We start from the raw sequence: 10,798 nt of genomic DNA, 5'->3' as shown, positions 1-10,798 counted from the left end.
AAAAACAAATATGTGATGATGTTCAGATAGACCAGAGCAAAGTGACAGCCATAAGGAACCGTCTACCGATCAAGAGGGTATATAAAAGGTTCTTAGGTGGGGTTAACTAGTTTGTCGCTAAGCTGGCAACTCACATGAGTCAGATGAGACGTCTACTGTGTAAAACTACAGAGTGGTGTTGGAACAGTAATCATGCATACACTGAGCATGCAAGCACATCTCACCACATACCTTGGGCTCCTGAGTGGCGCAGCGGTCTAAGGCACTGCATCTCAGTGCAAGAGGTGTCACTACAGTCCCTGGTACAAATCCAGGCTGTATCACATCTGGCTGTGATTGGGAGTCCCATAGGGCGACGCACAATTGGCCCAGCGTCGTCCGGGTTTGGCCGGGATGGCCGTCATTGTAAATAAGAATTTGTTCTTAATAAAGGACTTGCCTAGTTAAGAAAAGGTGCAATGTTGTTACAGCAGTATGGCACTAGTTGGTGCCCAGTTGCATATGCCTCCAGGGCTCTGACAACTTCTGAGTGTAACTATGCTCAGATTGAGAAAGAGGAATGTGAGAAATCCGATGTGTTTATGTGGTGAAACACATCATAAACCTTTGGTTAATATTGTAAAGAAGGGTCTCACATATACACCACCAAGGGTACAGAGACTGTTTCTAAAACTTCAGAAATATTACTTGCAACTCGAGTACAGGCTAGGGAAAGAATTGTTTTGGCAGACACATTGTCCAGAGCTTTTGACAGCTCAGAACCAAACCAAATATAGGAGCAGGACGAGACCATACATGGAAACCTTATCAGAAAGAGTTGCCCTGTCTCAGATGAAATGTGGGCAGTTATTTCACCTGCTACTGCAAAATATGAGTGTTTGCAAAAGGTGATTTAAGCCATAACATGCGGGTGGTGTGTACAAGCTATACCCTTATGGTCAATACAGGATGAGCCATCTGCTTGATGGAATTCTGTTTAAGGGTTCAAGAATTCTGATACCAAGTGTGTTACAGAAAAACATGCTGATCAAAATACTGTGGCAAGAAAACATATGTGAACTGTTTGGAATGACCTGGACTTCTGCAGAAATAACCTCAACTAAACGGATCAGACCTGCACAACGGTCAGGAGGGATTTTGGACCATTCCTCTACAAAACTGTTTCAGTTCAGCAATATTCTTGGGATGTCTGGTGTGAACCGTTCTCTTGTGGTCATGCCACAGCATCTCAATCGGGTTGAGGTCAGGACTGTGTCTCCGCAGAAGGTGTATTTTCTTCTGTTGAAGCCATTTTGTTGTTGATTTATTTCTGTGTTTTGGGTCGTTGTCCTGTTGCATCACCCAACTTCTGTTGAGTTTCAATTGGCAGACAGATAGCCTAATATTCTCCTACAAAATGTCTTGATAAACTTGGGAATTCCTTTTTCCGTCGACGATAGCAAGCTGTCCAGGCCGTAAGGCAGCAAATCAGACCCAAACCATGATGTTCCCTTCACCATACTTTACAGTTGGGATGAGGTTTTGATGTTGGTGTGCTGTGTCTTTTTTTTCTCCACACATAGTGTTGTTTGTTCCTTCCAAACAACTAAACTGTTTCATCTGTCCACAGAATATTTTGCCAGAAGCGCTGTGGAACATTCAGGTGCTCTTTTGCGAACTTCAGACATACAGCAATGGTTTTTTTGCACAGCAGTGTCTTCTTCCGTGGTGTCCTCCCATGAACACCATTCTTGTTTAGTGTTTCACGTATTGTAGACTCGTCAGAGATGTTAGCATGTTCCAGAGACTTCTTTAAGTCTTTAGCTGACACTCTAGGATTCTTCTTAACCTCATTGAGCATTCTGCGCTGTGCTCTTGCAGTCCTCTTTGCAGGATGGCCAGTCCTAGGAAGAGTAGCAACAGTGCTGAACTTTCTCCATTTATAGACCATTTGTCTTACTGTGGACTGATGAACATCAAGGCTTTTAGGGATACTTTTGTAACCCTTTCCAGCTTCATGCAAGTCAACAATTCTTGAACTTGGGTCTTCTGAAATCTCTTTTGTTCGAGACATAGTTCACATCAGGCAATGCTTCTTGCAAATAGCAAACTAAAATGTGTTTTTTTTTATAGGGCAAGGCAGCTCCAACCAACATCTCCAATCTCGTCTCAATGATTGGACTCTAGGTTAGCTGACTCCAATTATCTTTTGTAGAAGTCATTAGCCTAGGGGTTCACATACTTTTTCCAACCTACACTGAATGTTTAAATGATGTATTCAATATAGACAAGAAAAATACAATTTGTGTGTTATTAGTTTTAGCAGACTGTTTGTTTGTCTGTTGTTGTGACTTAGATGAAGATCAGATCTAATTTTATGACCAAATTATGCAGAAATCCAGTACATTTCAAGAGGTACTTTTTCTTGCCACTGTACATGAGGGCCATCTAGGGATTGAAAAGTCCAAATTACGTGCAGAAGCAGTGTTATTCTGGCCCAATATGAATGCTGATATAGAGCATACAGTCAGAGCCTGTGAAACATGCCAGAAATACTTTGAGTCAAATATCTAGCAATGTGCATGAAAGATCTGGTGTAATCAACAATCTAATATTATTTGTCACATGAGCTGAATACAACAGGTGTAGACTTTACCGTGAAATGCTTCCTTACGAGCCCTTTCCCAACAATACAGAGTTCAAAAGTCTGAACATTTGTATTTGTTTAGCCCAGGCCCTTTACCGCTACCAGTCAATGCCTAGGCAGATGGCACAAATGGGGCAGTTTGATTGGGCAGAGCAAGAGTTCAGTCTGTTTCCATCAATAGCAAGCGCAAGGGGGAGGGGACTGAGCTGGTTTGAAGTTAGAACGGGTAACTGATTCTGAGCTGGTTTTGAAGTTAGAATGGGTAACTGATTCTGAGCTTGTTCTGAAGTTAGAATGGGTAACTGATTCTGAGCTGGTTTGAAGTTAGAATGGGTAACTGATTCTGAGCTTGTTTTGAAGTTAGAATGGGTAACTGATTCTGAGCTGGTTTGAAGTTAGAATGGGTAACTGATTCTGAGCTTGTTCTGAAGTTAGAACGGGTAACTGATTCTGAGCTTGTTCTGAAGTTAGAACGGGTAACTGATTCTGAGCTGGTTTTGAGCTGCAGTTAATGGCCAAACTGTGTGGCTAAGAAGAGTTGATCATCGAGTTTCGAGACCAGATCGCAACTCTTGCCGCGTTCAGATCAACTGGGAACTCGAAAAAACTCAGACTGGGAAAAATCTAATTGAACATTGGTCATCCAACTCCTACTTTTTCCAGAGTTCCCAGTTGTTTTGAACAAGGCATCTATATACGGGCAATTCTAGTTTCCTCTGGATCTCTGTTGTATCTTCTTGTCTAAGAAATATTAAAGAAAACTGTTCTTTAAAACACAAGTCCTTCTTTATCCAAGGTAACCGGAGCCGTACAAGTATAGTGCTTTGAGCTGGAATCTCCCTCTGTCCAACTGCTGCACGCGGGCTGCGTGTCCCCTAGGCCGATTCAAGGCGGTCGGACACAATATAATGTATTATTTTACAGAAACATGGTTGTCAGAGAAAGATGACGTTCAATAGCTAAGTGAATGTGAGAAGAGTAGAGGGATAAACTGAAAATCTGTTTTTTCCTTGGACACAAAGTGTCATGTTCAGCAGAGCGGACTGTGGCATTACCTTCGATAAGGGGCGAAGACAGGGTTAGGTTTTCTCATAAATAAATAGTCATATTGGAGACTTCTGAGGCATGATACCTCAGAAGGATGTAGATGTTGGGCTAAGACAGAACACCCTGTCAATATAAGGAACGTTTGTTTGGTGTGAGACACTTGGTTGTGACACTGTATTTACAATTTAGTCTTAATCTCCCAATTTATTCAAAGCCCTATCAAAGCATGGTCCATTCTTCAGTGGATCTAAGAAAGCAGATGTAAGAAACCATACATTATTGCCTGTAACATATGCTAACATCAAACCTAATAAGGTAAAACCTTCCATTACCGCTTTTCCTAAAAGTCAAGATGCCAACCTGGAAGAACACAGGTTACGCTGAGGGAGATGTAGTATTCAATCAATATATCCTGTAGGTTTTCATGTGTCAGTCTATGTAGTGACGGAAGACATGTGGACGTGGTAATGTCCTGCTTGTGGTGGTTCTGTAAGAGGGGAACAGGGTGTTGGTTCTGTAAGAGGGGAACAGGGTATTGGTTCTGTAAGAGGGGAACAGGGTGTTGGTTCTGTAAGAGGGGAACAGGGTATTGGTTCTGTAAGAGGGGAACAGGGTGTTGGTTCTGTAAAATGGTAACAGGGTGTTGGTTCAGTAAGAGGGTAACAGGGTGTTGGTTCTGTAAGAGGGGAACAGGGTGTTGGTTCTGTAAGAGGGGAACAGGGTGTTGGTTCTGTAAAATAGTAACAGGGTATTGGTTCTGTAAGAGGGGAACAGGGTGTTGGTTCTGTAAAGGGTAACAGGGTGTTGGTTCTGTAAGAGGGAACAGGGTGTTGGTTCTGTAACAGGGTGTTGGTTCTGTAAAATGGTAACAGGGTGTTGGTTCTGTAAGAGGGGATGCCAACAGGGTGTTGGTTCTGTAAGAGGGGAACAGGGTGTTGGTTCTGTAAAAGGGTAACAGGGTGTTGGTTCTGTAAGAGGGGAACAGGGTGTTGGTTCTGTAAAATAGTAACAGGGTATTGGTTCTGTAAGAGGGGAACAGGGTGTTGGTTCTGTAAGAGGGGAACAGGGTGTTGGTTCTGTAAGAGGGGAACAGGGTGTTGGTTCTGTAAGAGGGTAACAGGGTGTTGGTTCTGTAAGAGGGGAACAGGGTGTTGGTTCTGTAAGAGGGGAACAGGGTGTTGGTTCTGTAAAAGGGTAACAGGGTGTTGGTTCTGTAAGAGGGGAACAGGGTGTTGGTTCTGTAAGAGGGGAACAGGGTGTTGGTTCTGTGAGAGGGGAACAGGGTGTTGGTTCTGTAAAATAGTAACAGGGTGTTGGTTCAGTAAGAGGGTAACAGGGTGTTGGTTCTGTAAGAGGGGAACAGGGTGTTGGTTCTGTAAAATGGTAACAGGGTGTTGGTTCTGTAAAATGGTAACAGGGTGTTGGTTCTGTAAGAGGGTAACAGGCTGTTGGTTCTGTAAGATGGTAACAGGGTGTTGGTTCTGTAAGAGGGGAACAGGGTGTTGGTTCTGTAAAATGGTAACAGGGTGTTGGTTCTGTAAAATGGTAACAGGGTGTTGGTTCTGTAAGAGGGGAACAAGTTGTTGTTGTCAGTTCTGTTAGATGGTAACAGCTTGTTGTCAGTTCTGTAAGAGCACCATGGCGGCATGCTCTTGGAGCTGGTTCCATGTCTCAGTCATGACTTTGTTTCTCTCCTCCACAGATTGAACCCTGAAACACAATACAGACAAACACACAAAGCCAGAACAATTACAGTATATACAATAGAATACTGTGGAAATCACCAATTACACAATACACAGACACACAACCAGGACAGTTGTACACAACAGACTACTGTAGAAAACCCCCAGGACTATTACACACAATACAACAGACTACTGTAGAAAACCCCCAGGACTATTACACACAATACAACAGACTACTGTAGAAAACCCCCAGGACTATTACACACAATACAACAGACTACTGTAGAAAACCCCCAGGACTATTACACACAATACAATAGACTACTGTAGAAAACCCCCAGGACTATTACACACAATACAACAGACTACTGTAGAAAACCCCCAGGACTATTACACACAATACAACAGACTACTGTAGTAAACCCCCAGGACTATTACACACAATACAACAGACTACTGTAGAAAACCCCCAGGACTATTACACACAATACAATAGACTACTGTAGAAAACCCCCAGGACTATTACACACAATACAACAGACTACTGTAGAAAACCCCGTGTTAAAACCACGTATTAAACCTCTCCTTGGGACCCAATACTACAGGCCAACATGTTTTAAACCTCTCCTTGGGACCCAATACAACAGGCCAACATGGTTTAAATCTCTCCTTGGGACCCAATACAACAGGCCAACATGTTTTAAACCTCTCCTTGGGACCCAATACAACAGGCCAACATGTTTTAAACCTCTCCTTGGGACCCAATACAACAGGCCAACATGTTTTAAACCTCTCCTTGGGACCCAATACAACAGGCCAACACGTTTTAAACCTCTCCTTGGGACCCAAAACAACAGGCCAACATGTTTTAAACCTCTCCTTGGGACCCAATACAACAGGCCAAGGCCAACATGTTTTAAACCTCTCCTTTGGACCCAATACAACAGGCCAACATGTTTTAAACCTCTCCTTGGGACCCAATACAACAGGCCAACATGTTTTAAACCTCTCCTTGGGACCCAATACAACAGGCCAACATGTTTTAAACCTCTCCTTGGGACCCAATACAACAGGCCAAGTTTTAAACCTCTCCTTGCCCAATACAACAGTTTTAAACCTCTCCTTGGGACCCATGTTTTAAACCTACCAACATGTTTTAAACCTCTCCTTGGGACCCAATACAACAGGCCAACATGTTTTAAACCTCTCCTTGGGACCCAATACAACAGGCCAACATGTTTTAAACCTCTCCTTGGGACCCAATACAACAGGCCAACATGTTTTAAACCTCTCCTTGGGACCCAATACAACAGGCCAACATGTTTTAAACCTCTCCTTGGGACCCAATACAACAGGCCAACATGTTTTAAACCTCTCCTTGGGACCCAATACAACAGGCCAACATGTTTTAAACCTCTCCTTGGGACCCAATACAACAGGCCAACATGTTTTAAACCTCTCCTTGGGACCCAATACAACAGGCCAACATGTTTTAAACCTCTCCTTGGGACCCAATACAACAGGCCAACATGTTTTAAACCTCTCCTTGGGACCCAATACAACAGGCCAACATGTTTTAAACCTCTCCTTGGGACCCAATACAACAGGCCAACATGTTTTAAACCTCTCCTTGGGACCCAATACAACAGGCCAACATGTTTTAAACCTCTCCTTGGGACCCAATACAACAGGCCAACATGTTTTAAACCTCTCCTTGGGACCCAATACAACAGGCCAACATGTTTTAAACCTCTCCTTGGGACCCAATACAACAGGCCAACATGTTTTAAACCTCTCCTTGGGACCCAATACAACAGGCCAACATGTTTTAAACCTCTCCTTGTGACCCAATACAACAGGCCAACATGTTTTAAACCTCTCCTTGGGACCCAATACAACAGGCCAACATGTTTTAAACCTCTCCTTGGGACCCAATACAACAGGCCAACATGTTTTAAACCTCTCCTTGGGACCCAATACAACAGGCCAAGGCCAACAGGCCAACATGTTTTAAACCTCTCCTTGGGACCCAATACAACAGGCCAACATGTTTTAAACCTCTCCTTGGGACCCAATACAACAGGCCAACATGTTTTAAACCTTCCTTGGGAAATACAACAGGCCAACATGTTTTAAACCTCTCCTTGGGACCCAATACAACAGGCCAACATGTCTCTCCTTGGGACCCAATACAACAGGCCAACATGTTTTAAACCTCTCCTTGGGACCCAATACAACAGGCCAACATGTTTTAAACCTCTCCTTGGGACCCAATACAACAGGCCAACATGTTTTAAACCTCTCCTTGGGACCCAATACAACAGGCCAACATGTTTTAAACTCTCCTTGGGACCCAATACAACAGGCCAACATGTTTTAAACCTCTCCTTGGACCCAATACAACAGGCCAACACGTTTTAAACCTCTCCTTGGGACCCAATACAACAGGCCAACATGTTTTAAACCTCTCCTTGGGACCCAATACAACAGGCCAACATGTTTTAAACCTCTCCTTGTGACCCAATACAACAGGCCAAGGCCAACACGTTTTAAACCTCTCCTTGGGACCCAATACAACAGGCCAACATGTTTTAAACCTCTCAGCCATTCAAGGTATTTGAACTATTCCAGAGCTAATACAGCTGATTTAACTTGTCAACTAATCATCAAGCCCTTGACTAGGTCAATCATTGAGTTAACTTGTCAACTAATCATCAAGCCCTTGACTAGGTCAATCATTGAGTTAACTTGTCAACTAATCATCAAGCCCTTGACTAGGTCAATCATTGAGTTAACTTGTCAACTAATCATCAAGCCCTTGACTAGGTCAATCATTGAGCTAGACATTGTGAAATATCTGGGGGTCCCCGAGGAACTTTGAAAAACACTGACCCAAGTCATACTGGTAAAAGCAGTGTGTGTGGCTCTCTTTTCATTCGAGTTTCTGATTATTCCCCCAGGCACCTGCAACAAGCCCATTCAGATGTGCCACAGCTCTTCCTAGTTTCATGTTATATCAGACCAATTCCATGCCATATGACGTCACCATGTTATAACTAGACCACTGACATACTGTTGATGGGTTCTGACTTCAAAACACATGTTACTGGGGGAGAGAGGGGGGAATGCAGAACATTTACATTCTGTCATAACATGTTATTGTTAGACACCAGGTATCCTATGGAAAGGAGAAGGGCCTCAGTCTGGGACGAGACAACAGGACGGCCGTGAGTTGGGGAGGAGTGAGGGATTTGGGCCGAGGTCAGATGAAGTGAGAAAGAACAGGCATCACTAAAGTCCTGTCCAGCAACATAGATGTTTTGGCTGTCCAGATGTGCAAGGAGGAGACTCAGCATAGGAGGAAGGGTAAATTCCAGTGCTTGTTTAAATACGTTTTTGTCTGTTCAGCTGTCTGACCCATGAGCTTTTCCTACCGTTAGTTTGTACTCTGTTTATTTAGAACCTAACACAGTATTAAAACCGGTTGTTTCACACTCTGATGTCATCAACTCTGTTTCAGTGTTTAACAGGAACAAACAATCAGAGATTCATTTTGACGCGTGTCTGGATGAGTCCAAACTGATCTGGAAAGACAACATATTATTGTGATAATGGCGTTTAGCTGTAGGTACAGTAATAGCAGTTGGACTGACAGTTGTTCCTGCACCTAGAAAGGCTAAATAAATCAGTTCTTAAACAGAGCTGAGCCTGTAAACAAACCTTTGTTGGAAATAGAGGTTGCATGTTTCCTCCAAGTTAGAGGTGCCTGTCCCTGATTGGCCCTGGGGTGATGATGCTCTGCCGACATATTCGTGTCTGTACGGCTTGACGGCAGCAGCATCTCGGAGACGGAACACAAAGAGTCGACTCCCTCTGTCCTCCCCCTCCTCCCCACTGTCGGGACCGGGACGCTGATCACCTGGGGGAGAAGGAATTGCTTAATATCCCACCATTAAAACTGAATTGAGTTATTTTATATAATAGTTAAAGGCTATGTTGATATCCTGTAGGTCAGTAAATGTAAACTAACGATATTTTCCATTTAAAAGGAATTTGGCCATAAAGAGGGGATCAGTTGCTGGTCACCGGAGGTAGAAAAGCCTGGAACCACGTTCAGAGGGCCAGTCCTCTCCTGGCTGTACCTGGTAGAGAGGAACCGGGCTCAGAGTGGTGGCCAGTCCTCTCCTGGCTGTACCTGGTAGAGAGGAACCGGGCTCAGAGTGGTGGCCAGTCCTCTCCTGGTTGTACCTGGTAGAGAGGAACCGGGCTCAGAGGTCCAGTCCTCTCCTGGCTGTACCTGGTAGAGAGGAACCGGGCTCAGAGGGCCAGTCCTCTCTTGGCTGTACCTGGTAGAGAGGAACCGGGCTCAGAGGGCCAGTCCTCTCCTGGTTGTACCTGGTAGAGAGGAACCGGGCTCAGAGTGGTGGCCAGTCCTCTCCTGGCTGTACCTGGTAGAGAGGAACCGGGCTCAGAGTGGTGGCCAGTCCTCTCTTGGCTGTACCTGGTAGAGAGGAACCGGGCTCAGAGGGCCAGTCCTCTCTTGGCTGTACCTGGTAGAGAGGAACCGGGCTCAGAGGTCCAGTCCTCTCTTGGCTGTACCTGGTAAAGGGGAACCGGGCTCAGAGGGCCAGAGGGCCAGTCCTCTCCTGGCTGTACCTTGTAGAGAGGAACCGGGCTCAGAGGTCCAGTCCTCTCCTGGCTGTACCTGGTAGAGAGGAACCGGGCTCAGAGGGCCAGTCCTCTCCTGGTTGTACCTGGTAGAGAGGAACCGGGCTCAGAGTGGTGGCCAGTCCTCTCCTGGCTGTACCTGGTAGAGAGGAACCGGGCTCAGAGGGCCAGTCCTCTCCTGGCTGTACCTGGTAGAGAGGAACCGGGCTCAGAGGGCCAGTCCTCTCCTGGCTGTACCTGGTAGAGAGGAACCGGGCTCAGAGGGCCAGTCCTCTCTTGGCTGTACCTGGTAGAGAGGAACCGGGCTCAGAGGTCCAGTCCTCTCTTGGCTGTACCTGGTAAAGGGGAACCGGGCTCAGAGGGCCAGTCCTCTCCTGGCTGTACCTGGTAAAGGGGTGGCCAGTCCTCTTCTGTACCGGTGGAGATTTAAGAGCATATAACACTATTAAGGCCAGATGGTTTTTCATGACATGACGTCAGGTGTGTTGCTTTAGAACCATGAGGTAAAGAAGACGTGAGGTAAAGTAAGAACAAAACCCAAGCACTCCTAGTAGCTGGGCCAGCGCCGTTACTATCTACCAGCAACATTACTAACTGCCAGCAACATTACTATCTACCAGCAACATTACTAACTGCCAGCAACATTACTATCTACCAGCAACATTACTAACTACCAGCAACATTACTAACTACCAGCAACTTTACTAACTACCAGCAACTTTACCCAGCAACATTACTATCTACCAGCAACATTACTAACTACCAGCAA

At 45.0% G+C, this 10,798-nt stretch overlaps 1 protein-coding gene across 4 annotated transcripts in view; it reads right to left on the bottom strand.

Moving 5' to 3' along the window:
* Positions 1–4,999: 4,999 nt before the first annotated feature.
* wdr93 (WD repeat domain 93) overlaps positions 5,000–10,798 on the bottom strand; it is a 55,383-nt gene continuing 49,584 nt past the window's right edge. For all 4 annotated transcript variants that reach the window (XM_042317519.1, XM_042317521.1, XM_042317520.1 and 1 more), the window contains exons 14-15: positions 9,082–9,280; positions 5,000–5,383 (exon numbers count right to left, since the gene is read on the bottom strand). In XM_042317519.1, coding sequence (XP_042173453.1) covers positions 5,293–5,383; positions 9,082–9,280 — 290 coding nt within the window. In that variant the 3' untranslated portion in view covers positions 5,000–5,292. The remainder of the gene's footprint in view (positions 5,384–9,081; positions 9,281–10,798) is intronic.

The sequence above is a fragment of the Oncorhynchus tshawytscha genome, unplaced genomic scaffold (assembly GCF_018296145.1).
Source record: "Oncorhynchus tshawytscha isolate Ot180627B unplaced genomic scaffold, Otsh_v2.0 Un_scaffold_6196_pilon_pilon, whole genome shotgun sequence".
NCBI classification, from domain to species: domain Eukaryota; kingdom Metazoa; phylum Chordata; class Actinopteri; order Salmoniformes; family Salmonidae; genus Oncorhynchus; species Oncorhynchus tshawytscha.
Note: the sequence above shows the minus strand (reverse complement) of the source record. Positions and strands in the feature narration are given on the sequence as shown.